Genomic DNA, 18,151 nt, shown 5'->3' with positions numbered 1-18,151 from the left:
CTTTCCTTTCCTGTCCCCTGCTCTGCCTCTTGCACTCCACTGTGGTCCTGCCTTGCCCCATGCTATGTGGAACTGGTGGTCAAGAGGGCTGTGTGTTTTCTGGTGGCAGGGGCTGGGCGTGGTCTCATTTCTTCCGCAGGATGCTTTTCTTTTGTGTTTGTCTGCTCAGACAGAGGAGAGGTTTGTGAGTGAGACCAACCACTCATTGCAAGTGGGGAGTGACCTGGCTCCCACTTCTTCTCTGCACCATCCCAGGGATAGGATTGTAGAGGTTGGCATGTGCATGTGGAAGCATGTGTGGCCGTGTGCCCCTGTCCCTCCTGGACACCTTGATTCTTCCTTGTGCCCTGTGTTCATGTCTTCTAAGTGTTTACAGAGGTTCCTGGCCAGCCCAGCCTTTCTAATCTTGTCATCCTTCCCTGAACTTTCCTAAGCAGAGATGGAATGTTTTAAAATAGTGTGTGCCCATTTCTGGGGTGCTCCCTCTCTGAACACATGGTCATGAAGAGACCTCTGAAATTGACCCACTGTCTTGCATTCTGGAAGGTGACTTCTTGGCACCTGGGGAAACTGATGGATGTGCACGTCAAGATGCATTTGGGAGGTGACTGTGGAAGACAGAGGGTGAGCATGGGCTGGCTTCTGGGTCCTCAGATGTGAAATGAGGTTGCGTTCCTTGGTACTTTCTGATTCACATTTGCATGACCTTTAGAGAATCCTTGAAGATTGAGTGATTGATTAATTGATTGATTGAAGGGCTTGCAGGGGCCACAAAAATACTTATGGGGTAGATTGGTAAATGGTCGATCAGATCTAGATATGTCACTTATCTATTGCTGTGTAACAAACCACTTCCAGACTTGCTGGCTAACTATAAAAATAATCTATTCTTTTTAATGTGTATGTGGGTTGGTGAGGTGGTTCTGTAACTGGTTTTATCTGACTTCACCCCTGAACTCCTCCAGATGGAGGATTGGCAGGTCTGGACTCTCCCCAGTGACACCCTCGCCTTGCACACCTGCAGTTGTGCTGCCTGCAGGCTGAACCATTTCTGTTCCTTCTCTGTGGCCTCTCACTGCACAGTAGGCTAGACCAGCCTCCTTACGTGGTGATCTCAGGGAAGCTTCCACACAAGTGAAAATGGGAGCTGCCTCAGACTGACACGCGGCATCACCTCTGCCATTCACTTGGTCACAAAGAGTCAGAGTGCATATGGAGGGTCCACTTAAGGCGTGGATATAGGGAGATGCAATTCACTGGGGACCATTTGTCATACTCTCCCATACTGACTAACAGAAAAATATAGGTTAGAATAAAAGCCAGATTAGCCTTGGCGATGAGAGATGCTGTTGCAGACAGGGGCAGAACATAGTGCTGAAACACCAGCTCTGCTGCTTCCTAGTTCTGTGATCTTGACCCACTTATGCACCCCGTGTGTGTCCCTGCATCCTGCTCTTCTCAGAGAGGACAATAACACCTATCTTAGAGGCTTGCGGTGCCTTCAAAGTAAGGTAACCCAAGTAATGCACCTGCTACTAAGTGTAGTACACGGTGAATACTCGAATAGATGCTAACAACTGTGATTCATTTTATAGTTCTGTGTTGGTGGGTGAGTTACAGATTTGGTTTTAAGTTTTCCAGGTCTGAGGCAAAGAGAGAAAACCACTTGGGTGCAAGATTTGTACTGGGCATAAGTGAGCAGACATCCTTGGTTCAAGAGAAGCTGTGTTGTGGCAAACACACTTCATTCTGAGTGCACTTAGGGGAATCTGCAAAGGAACTCTCTTGAAAGGGCTCACTGTAAAAGACACACGTATTTTTCTCCTAGAGCAAATGGTTAGAAGCAGCACTGCCTAGAGGTTAGCAGGTTGGGCTCGACCTTCAGGATCCCCATCTCTCCTCTCTCCCGGCGGAGTGAACTCAGGAAAATCCATGAATCTCTCCAGAGTCCAGACTCCTTGTCTGCTAAATGGGCGTAATAATGTGCCCACTCACATGGGTAAAGGAATTGTGCAAATGAAGCCCTCAGTCTATCGCCTGGCACGGGTTACTACATGGATGTTGGCTTTTGTTGTTCTTAGTTGTACAGATGATTTTAAGACTTTTCTGTTTGCTGGAAGACAAACTCCTTGTGTACTCTTCACAAATGATTGGCCCTGTTAAACCACTCTTATCTCTTTCTTAGAGGGCACTTATGCTTGTAGGGACTGTAATAAAGTAATACACAGGTAAAAAATAAAAAGCAATAAAATAATAAAGCGGTAAACCCTGTATTTAGCCTTCTCTTTAATCCCACGTGCTACTGCCCTCTTTTCCAAATTAGTGAGCTTTATCATTTTTAGGATTTTGTTCTTCATAGACCTTCACAGATGTTGACTATAAACATTTGAGAGCAGGGCAGCACCTGTGGCTCAGAGGGTAAGGCGTCAGCCCCCCATATACCGAGGGCGGCGGGTTCAAACACGGCCCTGACCAAACTGCAACAAAAAAATAGCTGGGCGTTGTGGCGGGTGCCTGTAGTCCCAGCTACTCGGGAGGCTGAGGCAAGAGAATCACCTACACTCTGGAGTTGGAGGTTGCTGTGAGCTGTGATGCCACAGCACTCTACCTAGGGCGATAAAGTGAGACTCAGTCTCTACAAAAAAACAAAACAAAACAAAAAACATTTGAAAGCAGCCTTCAAGGCTGTCCAGAAATCCACCAACAAGGCCCCAAGTCATGGGTTTGCACCTCTGCCCAGACAGCTCCCGTCCACATCTCCATGGTCTCGGGACCCTGGTGATTTGAAGTCAACTTCACCGTTGGCTCTGCCCTTGAGGACGTTTCCTCCTGCTCCTCATGCTTCTCCTCCTCATGCTTCTCGCTTTCCGTCTGATTTATGGCCTTGGAAGGTTGGCCTGGGAGTCTTAATTTAAAGCCTCTGTCAGAAGTTGTTACACGAATGTGGTGCCAGTAAAAAGCTGTTTTCCTTTGGTTTTGCTCCTCTATTGCCTCTTTCATGGCATGAAATATGAGGTAGGAAAATAAGGCTACCAAATTGGGGTTGAGCTATTGAAAAATTCTTGCACAACCCCCCTGAAGTTGCCATGGCACCTTCCCAGTCAGGGGCTGACAGCAAAGTTCTGGGTCCTTAAGCCAGCCTTCCCAAGGCCGCTGTCCTCACCCAGTTTCTGTCTTTCTGCTAGGCTGCCTCCAGATGCTGTTCTGGTGGGAGTTCCCACTGGAGGCAGGATTTGTAGTCTGATGTCAACTATGTTCAATGCTTCTTCCTCTGACCAAAAGGATTCTGTTTAGCTCTGTTGTGTTTGCATTATGAAAACAATAGTTTTTTTTTTTTTTAACTTTCCAAATTCAAAACTGTATTTTAGTGATGAATATGCTATACATACCTGCTTCCTGGCCCTCAGATATGTTTATGTCTTTGGGGGAAATAGTCCCCTCATCCTGCAATGAAAATCACTGACCTGGGGGGAGGAGACAAGATGGCTGACTGAAGCCAGCTTTCCACAGAGGCTCCCGTTCAGAAGGAGAGTTAAAGGACAAAAATTCAGCAAGTAACCTGGTGGATTTGAGCTGCACTAAGAGAGAAGGTTGTAGAACGCACATCAACCCCGCTGAGGCGAGCTGCGACCACAAGGATACAAACAAAAGGTACAAAATCCATCACCAAGTGGACGGGAGTCCCCTCCCCCATGAGAACGGCTCAGAGTGCCCCACAAACAACCGGGCAGAGTTCAAAGGTCCTCCCACTACACTCCATGGGAGAGACCCTCTAAAAACTGGACCTACCTCCCCTACTAGGGTGCCACGGCGTCCTCCTGCCAGGCATAAAACTGTATAAACTGTATATGGTCTCTACCTGGAATTCTGAGCTCCCAGCACTCTCCTTCGCTCACACTGGGGTCTGGAGGCCAGTCCCGGTTGGTCGGTGGAGAGGGGACTGCACCAGAGTGGCAGTTCCCTGAGGCACAGTGCAACAGCTGTCTTTTGGTGATAATACGGCCAGGCATAAAACGGTGTAAAGCTGTGTGTGTTCTCTGCCTGCAACCCCAGGCTTCTAGCGCTCCCTGCGCTCCCCTCTGCTCTCGCTCCAAGGTCTGGAGGCCTGTCCCCCAGGGGTCCAGACTCTTGGGCGATTGCTCGAGGGGTGTGGACAGTGCTGGGCTGCAGCCTGTCGGTGCAGACTCTGGGGTACGGAGCGGAGAGAGGACGGTTGGCCGGAGGGGAGCTACACCGGAGCAACGGTTGCCTGAGCCATAGGGCATCAGCCCTCTTTTGCTAGCAATAAGGCTCACTACAGAATATTCTGAAGCCGCACCCCCTGTCTCCCTGGGCAACCAGAGACTCTGAGTTTGCCTGAGGCAACATAAACTTGCAAACCAGGGAAACTCCCAGGGCGGGGCTGACCCAGAGGTCCGCTTTACTAAACCTAAGACGCACCTGGCCCTCAGGGGATCGTCAGCCTATAGACAATACAAGAGCAAAGACAAGCTGATTTGGAACTCAATTCAGCTTCTCTTCTGCAGGGGGAAACGCAGAGTTGTTCTGTTCTGTTCTGTCAGTAACATTAATCAGGGGTGAGACTGGACCTGAGTGAAAACCCCTCAACCTTCATCTAGCACCCGAGGTTGTCAGGCCTCACCTCCTCCTGCTGGAGAGAGGCAGAGCGCAGCGGCCTGGCAGACTTCCTTGTGATTCAGGCAGGTACAAACTCCTGGAGTACCGATTCACTACAGGCAACTGGGTCAGCCAACTGCAGGGCTATCAGTGACTGGGTGTGAAGTGGTACAAGGTGGGGAAGGAGGCAGCAACCTTCCCAGACTGATTTATAGGCTGGGTGGTTTCTCCTGACTCCACGCAGCACTGGAGCAAGACACACCAGAGTAGTCACCAGACCCCTGTGATCCAGTTCCCAGAGACCTCTTAAACTCTCTCACCTGAGACAGATGCAGACTGAGACAATCGATTTGGACATTTTTGAACTGAACCAATCACCTGAGGACAAATCAGGTGGTGCCCTAGGTGCCCGGTGGTAGGAAGGTTTGATTTTTCTTTTCCAATTGTTTGCCGGTGCGGGGTGGGGTGACTTAATTGCTGATATTTCTCCACAGTTGAGACTTCAATCCAAAGTATCTGTTTCACTAGGGTGGAACAGAAACCAGATGAAAACAAGGCAGAACCATTTAGCCCCACCACACCAGACAGGGCCCCAGTTTCTCAGGCCACAACACTGTACGGGCCCTCGACAAAGCCCCAGGGGAAAAAATCAGAGGGAGTAAAACAACCAGGGGGCAGAATCAGCGGAAAAACTCTGGTAACATGAATAACCAGAATAGATCAACCCCCCCAGGAAAGATATGGCAGGTGCAATTGAAGATCCCATTCATAAACAACTGGCTGAGATGTCAGAAATCGAATTCAGAATTTGGATTGCAGACAAGATTAACAAAGTGGAATTAGGAATTCGAGGAGAAATTCAAAAGTTGTCTCAAGAATTTAACGAATTTAAAGACAAAACTACCAAAGACTTAGAGACACACTGAAGCAAGAATTTGCAGCCCTCAAAGATATGAAAAATACAGTAGAATCCCTTAGTAACAGAATGGAGCAAGCAGAAGAAAGGATTTCTGACATCGAAGATAAAGCCTTTGAACGCTCCCAAACTCTCAAAGAGGAAGAGAAATGGAGAGCAAAAACGGATCATTCACTCAGAGAGCTCTGGGATAATTCGAAGAAGGTGAATATCCGAATCATAGGAGTTCCAGAAACAGATGAAGTGGCCTCGCTGGGCACAGAGGCCCTTCTGCATGAAATTATGAAAGAGAATTTTCCAGACATGCCTAGAGATTCTGAAATTCAGATAGCGGACAGCTTCAGAACCCCAGCACGACTCAACCCCAATAAGACATCCCCAAGGCATATCATAATTAACTTCATTAAAGTTAATATGAAGGAGAAAATCCTCAAAGCTGCCAGGAGAAAGAAAACCATTACCTTCAAAGGGAAGAATATTAGAATGACTGCAGATCTCTCTGCTGAAACTTTTCAAGCCAGAGAGGGTGGTCACTGACTTTTAATCTCCTAAAGCAAAATAACTTTCAACCCCGGATCTTGCATCCAGCTAAACTGAGTTTCATTCATGATGGAGAAGTTAAATACTTTAATGACATTCATATGTTGAAGAAATTTGCCATAACCAAACCAGCTCTTCAGGATATTCTCAGACCTATCCTCCATAATGACCAACCCAATCCTATACCATAAAAATAAACTCACTCAAAAACTTTGGATCAAACTCCAATTTCCACACTGGTGAAAGGATTAAAAATGGCCACTGGACTTTTGAAAAACTCGATACCCAAAACTTCACCAGACTTATCAATATTCTCCATTAATGTGAACGGCTTAAACTGTCCTCTAAAGAGGCATAGGTTAGCTGACTGGATACAAAAACTCAGGCCAGATATCTGTTGCATGTTAACCTAAAAGACAAATACAGACTCAGGGTGAAAGGATGGTCGTCCATATTTCAGGCAAATGGTAATCAGAAAAAAGCAGGTGTTGCAATTTTATTTGCAGATACAATAGGCTTTAAACCAACAAAAGTAAGGAAGGACAAGAATGATCACTTCATATTTGTTAAGGGTAATACTATGATGAGATCTCAATTATTAATATCTATGCACCCAACCAGAATGCACCTCAATTTATAAGAGAAACTCTAACAGACATGAGCAACTTGATTTCCTCCAGCTCCATAATTGTCGGAGATTTCAACACTCCTTTGGCAGTGTTGGATCGATCCTCCAACAAGAAGCTGAGCAAAGAAATCTTAGATTTAAACCTAATCATCCAACATTTGGATTTAGCAGACATCTACAGAACATTTCATCCCAACAAAACTGAATACACATACTTCTCATCAGTTCATGGAACTTACTCCAAAATTGATCACATCTTAGGTCACAAGTCTAACCTCAGTAAATTTAAAGGAATAGAAATTATTCCATGCATCTTCTTGGACCACCATGGAATAAAACTTGAGCTGAGTAACAACAGGAATCTGCATACTCATACAAAAACATGGAAGTTAAAGAACCTTATGTTGAATGATAGCTGGGTCAGAGATGAGATTAAGAAAGCGCCAATTTTTTGGAACAAAACAACAATGAAGACACAAACTATCAGAACCTCTGGGACACCGCAAAGGCAGTTCTAAGAGGGAAATTTATAGCACTGCAAGCCTTCCTCAAGAGAATGGAAAGAGAGGAAGTTAACAACTTAATGGGACATCTCAAGCAACTGGAAAAGGAAGAATATTCCAACCCCAAACCCAGTAGAAGAAAAGAAATAACCAAAATTAGAGCAGAATTAAATGAAATTAAAAACAAAAGAATAATACAACAGATCAATAAATCAAAAAGCTGGTTTTTTGAAAAGGTCAACAAAATAGATAAACCTTTGGCCAACGTAATCAGGAAAAAAAGAGTAAAATATCTAATCTCATCAATCAGAAACAACAAAGACGAAATAACAACAGACTTCTCAGAAATCCAAAAAATCCTTAATGAATATTACAAGAAACTTTATTCTCAGAAATATGAAAATCTGAAGGAAATTGACCAATACTTGAAAGCACGTCACCTTCCAAGACTTAGCCAGAATCAAGTGGAAATGTTGAACAGGCCCATATCAAGTTCGGAAATAGCATCAACCATACAAAACCTCCCTAAAAAGAAAAGCCCAGGACCAGATGGTTTCACGTCTGAATTCTACCAAACCTTTAAAGAGGAATTAGTACCTATATTACTTAACCTGTTCCAAAAGGTAGAAAAAGAAGGAAGACTACCCAACATGTTCTATGAAGCAAACATCACCCTGATCCCCAAACCAGGGAAAGACCCAACAAGAAAAGAAAATTATAGACCGATATCACTAATGAATATAGATGCAAAAATATTCAACAAGATCCTAACAAACAGAATCCAGCAACACATCACACAAATTATACATCATGACCAAGTTGGTTTTATCCCAGGATCTCAAGGCTGGTTGAAAATACGTAAATCTATAAATGTAATCCAGCACATAAACAAATTAAAAAACAAAGACCATATGATTCTCTCAATTGATGCAGAAAAAGCTTTTGATAATATCCAGCATCGCTTCATGATCAGAACACTTAAGAAAATCGGTATAGAAGGGACATTTCTTAAACTGATAGAGACCATCTACAGCAAACCCACAGCCAATATCATCTTGAATGGAGTTAAATTGGAATCATTTCCACTCAGATCAGGAACCAGACAAGGCTGCCCATTGTCTCCATTGCTTTTTAACATTGTAATGGAAGTTTTAGCCACTGCAATTAGGGAAGAAAAGGCGATCAAGGGTATCCATATAGGGTCAGAAGAGATCAAACTTTCACTCTTCGCGGATGATATGATAGTATATCTGGAAAACACTAGGGACTCTACTACAAAACTCTTAGAAGTGATCAAGGAATACAGCAGCGTCTCAGGTTACAAAATCAACATTCATAAATTGGTAGCCTTTATATATACCAACAACAGTCAAGTTGAAAAAACAGTTAAGGACTATCCCATTCACAGTAGTGCCAAAGAAGATGAAATATTTGGGAATTTATCTAACAAAGGACGTGAAAGATCTCTATAAAGAGAACTATGAAACTCTAAGAAAAGAAATAGCTGAAAATATTAACAAATGGAAAAACATACCATGCTCATGGCTGGGAAGAATCAACATAGTTAAAATGTCTATACTAGCCAAAGCAATATATAATTTCAATGCAATCCCTATTAAAGCTCCACTGTCATACTTTAAAGATCTGGAAAAAAGAATACTTCGTTTTATATGGAATCAGAAAAAACCTCGAATAGCCAAGAGATTACTCAGAAATAAAAACAAAGCAGGAGGAATTACGCTACCAGACCTCAGACTATACTACAAATCAATAGTGATCAAAACAGCATGGTATTGGCACAAAAACAGAGAGGTAGATGTCTGGAATAGAATAGAGAATCAAGAGATGAATCCAGCTACTTACCGTTATTTAATCTTTGACAAGCCAATTAAAAACATTCAGTGGGGAAAAGATTCCCTATTTAACAAATGGTGCTGGGTGAACTGGCTGGCAACCTGTAAAAGACTGAAAGTGGATCCACACCTTTCACCATTAACTAAGATAGACTCTCACTGGATCAAAGATTTAAACTTAAGACATGAAACTATAAAAATACTAGAGGAGAGTGCAGGGAAAACCCTTGAAGAAATCGGGATGGGCGAGTATTTTATGAGGAGGACTCCCCGGGCAATTGAAGCAGCTTCAAAAATACACTACTGGGACTTGATCAAACTAAAAAGCTTCTGCACAGCCAAGAACACAGTAAGTAAAGCAAGCAAACAGCCCTCAGAATGGGAGAAGATATTTGCAGGTTATGTCTCCGACAAAGGTTTAATAAGCAGAATCCACAGAGAACTCAAACGCATTAGCAAGAATAGAACAAGGGATCCCATCGCAGGCTGGGCAAGGGACTTGAAGAGAAAATTCTCTGAAGAAGACAGGCGTGTGGCCTTCAGACATAGGAAAAAATGCTCATCATCTTTAATCATCAGAGAAATGCAAATCAAAACTACTTTGAGATACCATCTAACTCCAGTGAGACTAGCCTATATCACAAAATCCCAAGACCAGAGATGTTGGCACGGATGTGGAGAAAAGGGAACACTTTTGCACTGCTGGTGGGAATGCAAATTAATACATTCCTTTTGGAAAGAGATATGGAGAACACTTAGAGATCTAAAAATAGATCTGCCATTCAATCCTGTAATTCCTCTACTGGGCATATACCCAGAAGACCAAAAATCACGTCATAACAAAGATATTTGTACTAGAATGTTTATTGCAGCCCAATTCATAATTGCTAAGTCATGGAAGAAGCCCAGGCACCCAATTGATCCACGAATGGATTAATAAATTGTGGTATATGTACACCATGGAATATTATGCAGCCTTAAAGAAAGATGGAGACTTTACCTCTTTCATGTTTACGTGGATGGAGCTGGAACATATTCTTCTTAGTAAAGTATCTGAAGAATGGAAGAGAAAGTACCAATGTACTCAGCCCTACTATGAGACTAATTTAGGGTTTTCACATGAAAGCTATAACCCAGTTACAACCTAAGAATAGGGAGAAAGGGAGGGGAGGGAGGGGGGAGGTGGGTAGAGGGAAGGGGATTGGTGGGATTACACCAGCGGTGCATCTTACAAGGGTATATGTGAAACTTGGTAAACAGTCTGTGAAGCTAGTGAATGATGCCCCATGATCATATCAAAGTACACAGCTATGATTTAATAAAAAAAAAATAATAAGATAAAAAAAAAAGACAATCAATGACCTGCTGTTTTTCCTCACAGTGAGATGAGAATGGTTTTCTCACCATCTGGCTTCACTCTAAAACAGCATCAGATTACTTGGTGTCTCATCATACTCCTTTACATATATGTGTATCATTAACAGAGCCATTGTTCAAGGGGTTTGGCCACTTTAAAGTAGAGTTAAGTTGCTGTGGTTTTGATAACTGGCAATGTTCAGTGAACAGCATAGTTCTCCAGGTTGCTGATACCAAGTTCCTGGCTCTAGGACTGGTGTTTTGTCCTGAAAAAATTCCATAGGATGCCAAGTCTATATTCCTGTCCATTTCTTTAAGAGGAACATGGTAGAATAATGTTATTAAATAAATAAATTAATGAAGTAATAGTAAAATTTTGTGATGTGACCCTCTTTTTAGTAAAAAAAAAAAAAAAGTAAGTCAATGTGTGATTGGTATTTGCATGAAATGTATGGGCATAACCAAAGATTCAGGGAAGGTACAGTGTTTAACTCTGGTGGAATTAAGAGTGCTTGAAAAAGTGTTTTAAAACATGTCTTTATAATAAGAAAAGAACCCCCCCCCCAGTAGAAAAGAAACCCAACACCATTTATTTTTAATATCAAGTAAGAACAAAAACAAAAACACTAAAAGGAAAGTCTTTTGACTGGCTGACTGGGTAGGGTTTTCCTGTAAAGGGCTGTGCAGGTATGAGAGACCCTGGAGCTGGCCGGGGCTGGCCCAGTTCACCATGCACTGTCTCAGCCGGGCCTGGCCTTGGAGCAACCAGGGTCAGCTGTTCAGACATGTTCACACGCTCCTGAGGCCACCCCAAGTGCAGACACCTTATGGCTGGGCCTGCTTTCTCTCCCTCGGGATGGAAGCAGCCTTGTATAATGGATTTGAGTGCATTCAGCCTACTTCATTCATGTTGGAGGGTGGGAAGGGGCCAGAATTCACCTTTTAATCCTCTTGGGTGCTAAGCATCATTTCACATGAGGCTGGCCTGTGGCTCTGTTCTGCTGTGTCCTAGAACACAGGCATTCCTGCCAGGCAGCCAAGCCTCTGTGCCCACCCTCTTGGAGCCTGCAGACGGTGCATCTGTGGGAACCTTTCTGGAACAGGGAGGGCAAATGGCCACCTAAGAGGCAGCCCAGGAGTGCCAGCCAGCCTGTTGTTACAGCAGGAGCTATTGGGTGGGAATGCTGAGGAATCCTGGCCGCAGAGACAGACACAGAAGGTTCTGGGCCTCCAGTCCCCACACTATGGGCTGGTAGAAGACACAGCTCTCTGTGGCAAGCCACAGTTCTCTGGGCCCAGGCCTGGGCCTTGCTGTTTCCTTTGGGTGTGGGGCACAGAAGTAGGGAAGCTAAGTCACAGGAGTGATATTCAGCACCTCTGAAGGCTGTGTCTTCTCTTGCAGAGAAAGTCCACTCGTGTGACCAGGAGAGACAGAGTGCCCTGGAAGAGGCCCGACAGAATCCTCGTGAGGGCATCGTCATCCCTGAGTGTGCTCCCGGGGGGCTCTATAAGCCAGTGCAGTGCCACCAGTCCACTGGCTACTGCTGGTGTGTGCTGGTGGACACAGGGCGCCCGCTGCCTGGGACCTCCACTCGGTAAGCCCACCCAGAGCCTGTCCTGCACCCCAGGCTGGGTTCTGGGACAAGAGGACCAGCTTCCTGCTATGCCAGCACCTTCTAGCACCACTGCCCTGCTTTGGTGGAAGTCAGGTCATGGGAAGAACAACTTGTCCATTCATAAGCAGAGGAGTTTCTGGTAGAAAGCCCCTGGGACCTGGATTCTGGTCACAGATCTTTCTCTCACTGTAGAACAGTATTTAACTCCTCTGGACCTCGGTTTCCTAATGAGAAGGTTATTGCCCTGCCCAAGTTCACTAGGTTCCATGGATCAAAAAAATCCTGTGTACAGTTCTAAAGTGACATCGTTATTATGCTTGAGTGGTTAAAATGACATGCCTGAACGTGTCTCAAAGGGAACATTTATGCTTAGATGGCCTTGTAGCTGTCGAACAGTGCAAGAGATATTTTACTGCCAACCCCGGGTGCATTAGGCTTAGTGACAACACAGTTCATTGCTGGGCAGTAGTGACAGAGGTGGGCTCAGTTGCCAACCCCTTCTAACCCCCCTCCCACCCCCCACATCTTTGTCTTCCAGCTACGTGATGCCCAGTTGTGAGAGTGACGCCAGGGCCAAGAGCACGGAGGCCGATGACCCCTTCAAGGATAGGGAGCTACCAGGTGGGGAATGAGCTGCGCCTGTGGACGCCTTCCCCTCCTCTATTCCCCCCACCCCCATGTCATCCCCTCCTCTGGGTCTGTCTGTACAGTGGAGCAGGGATCACCAGGCAGGGCATCGCAGGAGGACGAAGCCAGCAGCCGTGGGATCTGCGTCCCGATGGGGATCTGTCCCTGATTAGTCCTACACCCTCGAGTGCCTTGCTCCTCTTCCCTGCACTTGCCCCTTCATCTTTAAAATGTAGTAATCAGGCTAAAATCCTGTCCCTGAAATTCTGTAATATGTGCCCCATCTGAGGGTAATTGGGGTGTTTGGGGAATGTGAATCATTTTTTCCAGGGCTGTGAAGAGAGGGTAACTTACCAGGAGGGTCTGTCATGAGGGGTGGGGCTTCAGCTGTCACCTGCCCTACAGATACACATGAACCCTGGTTAGGGTGACCATGGGCATGACACAAGATACACAGGCAGTGGCCCTGAGATGCCTGCTATGCTGGGCTTCCCCTTATTCATAGAGATCTCCGTCTGCACATCGTGGTGAAATTATTAAATATTGGTGACTTGGAATCCTGTTCTCTTTGGGCAGCACAAAGTTGGCTCAGTGCTGGGGCCCATGGGGACTCCAAATGAGAAATGAAAGCAAAGAGTCCCTGAGAGTCAGGGGGTTTCTACAGGAAGTTGGTAGAAATCATTATCACAAAATGGAGTCATGTAGGTCAAGGTGGCTCCTTTTAGCTATCCCCTTGACAAATGTGAATTGAGATTCTAGTGAGTGCTGGATATGGGGTATGCTCTGGTGATCAAAACTGATGTGGAGCTTAGAGAGCAGAGGAGACAGATTGTCTACAATTCAATGAATATGTACATTCATAAGCAGGTGTGGCAGGTGCTCTGAAGGAGAAGAGCAAGGTACTGCGAGAATGGCAGGGAGACACTGCATTAGATGCCACAGAGATCTCTTAAGATCTCTTCCTTCTCTGTGAAGAAAGTGTTAATCCCAAGACCTGGAGGATTTGGGGAGAAAGAGAATGAGCTAGTTTCTGCAGAGAGGATGCCTGGTGTAGTGTGGAGGGCTCACGTGGTGTTGGGGATTGTGAATCTATAGGGACACCCAGCTATGCGGTTGTGTGTGGGGTATGTTCCCAAGCAGCACTCAGCTACATGGGTGTAGATGTGGAAAGGGCACGTGTATGAGAAGGTCCATCTGTGTTTTACTGTGATTTCTTGGAACAGTGCAATGAGAAAAAGAGCAGCAGAGCATTCTTGGCAATATTAGCAACAGAGATTCTCTAACTATAATCTAAGTTGGATGGGAAGTGAAGTGCAAAAAGGAGGTTCTTGGGTTGATGAAGTGGTAGGTCTACTTAAAACAACTTAGGCCACTGGGGTTCTGTCCCTCCCTGTGTACCCATAGCACCTGGTAGGCGATCTTCTCATTCTGAGACGACTGCCTGGCCATTAGCTTGAGTGTATCGTGAACTTCGTGAGGATGAGGACACTGCATATTGTTCATGGTTGTATCCTTGGCCTTTAACATAGAGCCTGAGTTGGTACTCAGCACACATTTGTGGAATGGAGGAAAACTGAAAGCCATTATTATTATTATTTTTTTTTTTTTTGCTGTTTTTGGCCTGGGCTGGGTTTGAACCCACCACCTTTGGCATATGGGGCCAGTGCCCTACTCCTTTGAGCTACAGGTACCACCCCTGAAAGCCATTATTATCCATTTTGTCTGATGGTCCCATACTGGGAGCCATGGAGGTTTATAAGAATTGTCTGAGCAGTAAACAAACCCCAAAGTGGATTTTATGGGATAAGGACTTCAAGAAGTTTAGAAAGGATGGTAGTTGAGCAAGCAATTGACTTAATTATTTACCTGGGTTCTGTCTTCTAATCTTGTTTCATCTTTCAGGCTGTCCAGAAGGGAAGAAAATGGAGTTTATCACCAGCCTTCTAGATGCACTCACCACTGACATGGTGCAGGCCATTAACTCAGCAGCGCCCACTGGAGGTGGGAGGTGAGACTGTAAGCAACCTGCAGGGAAGGGGGGCTTGACTCTTCAGATGCCCGGGGAAGCTGGGAGAGTGGGGCTGGTGAGGGCAAGGGCTGGAAGTCTGTCTTCTTGCCTAAGCTGTGTGTGTGTGTGGCTTTGGCCTGCCTTCTGCCAAAAATCTTCCTGCCCCTCTATTCTTTGGGAGCTGCTTATCTTTAGCTTTTAGTTACCTGGTTCACAGGCAAGTTCAGGGCCATGGAAGAGATGGGCGGGAACCAGATCCCAAAGGGCCTGTGAGACATGCTAAATAAGATTTCTGGTTATGAACAGTGACCTCAACGGGACCACAGGGCATGTTTTTAGGGAGGGTTCTAGGACTCTAAGCATAGCTGTCAATGGTTCTGTGTCCTGAGGCAGACAAAGGGCAGCCGTCTTGAAAATCCAATTTTATACCATATTGAAGTGAGCATGCACAACAGCCAAGCTGTGAATGGATGAATAAAATGTGCTATATATACACAGCGGGATAATAGTCTGTCTTTAGTAAGAGGAGAATCCTGTCATGTTAAGGACGTTATACTAAGGGAAGTAAGCCAGTGACAGGACAAATGCCATGTGATCCCACTTACGTGGGTGTCTGTAATAGTCAGACTCATAGAATCAGACAGTAGAATGGTGGCTGCTTGGAGCTATGGGTAGAGGGGATGGGGAGTTGCTAATCCGGTCAGAGGATGTGCTGTGCGGCTGGCCCTTTAGATTATGTTACTACACTATAACTTAACAGTTTGTCAGCAGGGATCTGTAAACAGATGGGAAAAGTGGATGGGAAGTGAAGTGCAAAAAGGAGGTTCTTGGGTTGATGAAGTGGTCGGTCTACTTAAATCAACTTAGGCCACTGGTGCGTATCAGTTCGGCTGTACTTGCTTTTGATGGGAATGAAAGGTTTGGGGCTGCTTTGGGGCTGCTCCTCCTCCTCCTTCTTCTCCTCGCCATCCATCCCAGCCCAGCCAAATGGAGGTACGGATGTGTGCCTTCTCAGAGTCACAATACTCTTTCCTTCTCCCTGGAAGGGGTTTCTCTCTTCTTTGACTGGCTAAGCCCTTCCTGTCCTTCAAAACTCAGCTCAGCCGTCACCTCCTCCAGGAAGCCTCCTCGGACGCCTCCTGACTTAGACAAGATAACTTCTGTGGGCTTCACCTCTGTCCTAGCACTTACCATATAGTTTATAAGGGTAGATCTCACGTTCAGTGTCCTCACCACAATAAGATGAAAAAAGATGGAAAGGAAAGAAAAGAAAGAAAAAAACGTGAGTACCAGGGCTGCCACTCTTGGAAACTGCTCTTTGAGGTGCTTGCTTTTAGCATCCCCCAGTCCTATGTGAGCTCTGTGATTGGTTTCTGGCTCTGGCTATTTCTGTTTGCCTGTGGGTGGGGGCCGGGAGCACCGAGTCTGAGAGAGAGGGAGGCCGGGGCTGGCGGGCCACAGAGGAAGCTGCTCCAGGCAGCTCAGTATCTGAGACAGACAGGGCTGCCCTCAGGATCTCCAAGGACAGGGGAGGAGTGACTTTTGAAAAGGCATGTTCAGTATTATGTGCCTTCGGGTTATTTACATTTAGAAATGAAAAAATGCCTGCTGTTTCTTGCAAAAACAGGCTTCTGATATTTATGTTAAAAACATAAGGAAAAAAGAGAAAGGAAGACCATACTCTAAAACATGCTGGGTCTGAGTGCTCCTGCCCACAGTCCCCTGAAAGCCGCTGCTGGCTCTGCCACCAGCGCAGGGTCCCCCAAGCCATCCTGCCTCCACCCTAAGGAAGGTGCAGGCTCCTGCCTCCACCCTAAGGAAGGTGCAGGCTCCTCCCTGGTTGCTTTCACAGAGCCACAGCTCTTGAGCACCACATGGTCTCAACTACAGACCAAGGACACCGATGGGCCCCGCTGCCGGGAGAGTTAGAATTGCTGCCTTCCCTTCCAATCACAGGCTGAAGGGATTTTTATAGACAATAAAAAACTAGGAACTTTATAATGTGTCTAATACCAGTGTGCTCTCAGGGAAAGGGACTTTTTTTCCAACTATACTTATTTTAGGTGTAATTTAGAGTTGAGGGAAGTCTTTTTAAAATATTCTTTTCAAGACATGTTGTTCATTTGAAGTGCATATCAGTTCGGCTATACTTGCTTTTGATGGGAATGAAAGGTTTGAGGCTGCTTTGGGGGGTTACTTTACCTGGAGGCTGGACTTTTAATCAAGAGACAGACTAGATGATCCAAGAAATGGCTTAGGAATCAAGGAAGGGATGGGGGCAGGGAAGGAGGAGACAGAGGAGCAGGTCCCTGTGCTGGCCCTTGCCTTCCACACACACACTCTTTTCCTTGCCACTGTTATGTTCCAGGTCCTCAAACAAGAGAGGCTCTTGTCTTCCCAGGACCAACCCCTGCCTGTTCATGTAAATGTCGCCTTCTCAGGCCCAGTCCAGTATAGAGGAGCTGGCCAGCACCCTATGCCTTAGCATCCCTTTTTGACCCCACTGTCTGATATCGCGCTGGCTTGTTTATATGTCACCTGTCTCCTCCCACCCAATGAGAGTTTAAGTCCTATGAGAGAGGAAGCCTTTCTGTCTTCTTCCCTGCTGTATTTATTCCCAGAATTAGAATCATGCCTGGCCCGTAGTAGGTGCTCAGCAATGTGTTAAATGATGAAACAGTTGGAAGGCCAGATGGATAGTTGGTCAGCCCTGTCTGATCCAGAATGGAATATCTTCATAAGGCCTCTTTCTGTCACACATCAGAGTCTACCTTTTCTACTCGTTTCTGCAAGACTAAGCAGAAGATCCAGCTACCAAGTTTAGGTGCTTCTTTGTAACCAGGGCCCTGTGGTTACAAAGGGAACCCCAGGAACCTGGGGTGCTGTGTGGGTGGGTCCTCTCCACTCAGCCCTCTTGTATGAGAGAGGAATAAAGGCACGGGGCAGCTGGAGATTGGGTAGCATGTCTGAGACAGGGCTGACGAAGAGAATTAAGAAGTCCAGGCTTCCATGGTTTTGGCCTTGGCTTTAGAATTCAAGAAGAATTGGGGTTGCAGGCGAGATTAAGGGAGCCACATCCAATCTCTCCTTTATGCTCTCAGGGTCTGGCAATTGAAGCTGGACATCAGCTGAGACCAGTGGGAAGCAGTCCCATTTGGGGGTAGTGGGGAAAAGGGACAGGGAAGATATTTGGGCAGTGAAGAAAAGAAAATGTCTCCCCCTTAATCTACCACCTGGAGAGACAGTGGAGGCTGATGAAGGGCCTCACGGGAGGCAGGGTGGGTGAGAACAGGCTTTACACAGGGTGTGACACTTTATCCACAAATGGGAAAATGCCGCAACCTGGATAGACCAGGATAGGAGCATCTAGCAGAGGCGCGGACAAGGTGGGGTGTGTGGGAAGACTTGTAGGAAGTAGTGTGGGTTAAGGGGGGAGGCAGCGGGGGCAGGCAGGAGATGAAGCTGCAGCACAGGCAGAGCCCAGGTA

General features: G+C 45.9%; 1 protein-coding gene across 11 annotated transcripts in view; it reads left to right on the top strand.

Annotated features, from left to right (window-relative positions):
• SMOC1 (SPARC related modular calcium binding 1) overlaps positions 1-18,151 on the top strand; it is a 254,548-nt gene that overhangs the window by 222,530 nt on the left and 13,867 nt on the right. For all 11 annotated transcript variants that reach the window (XM_053602450.1, XM_053602449.1, XM_053602448.1 and 8 more), the window contains 3 exons: positions 11,816-12,008; positions 12,568-12,650; positions 14,559-14,664. In XM_053602450.1, the coding sequence (XP_053458425.1) occupies positions 11,816-12,008; positions 12,568-12,650; positions 14,559-14,664 (382 nt within the window). The remainder of the gene's footprint in view (positions 1-11,815; positions 12,009-12,567; positions 12,651-14,558; positions 14,665-18,151) is intronic.

Source organism: Nycticebus coucang, chromosome 9, assembly GCF_027406575.1.
Source record: "Nycticebus coucang isolate mNycCou1 chromosome 9, mNycCou1.pri, whole genome shotgun sequence".
Classification (NCBI taxonomy): Eukaryota; Metazoa; Chordata; class Mammalia; order Primates; family Lorisidae; genus Nycticebus; species Nycticebus coucang.
Note: the sequence above shows the minus strand (reverse complement) of the source record. Positions and strands in the feature narration are given on the sequence as shown.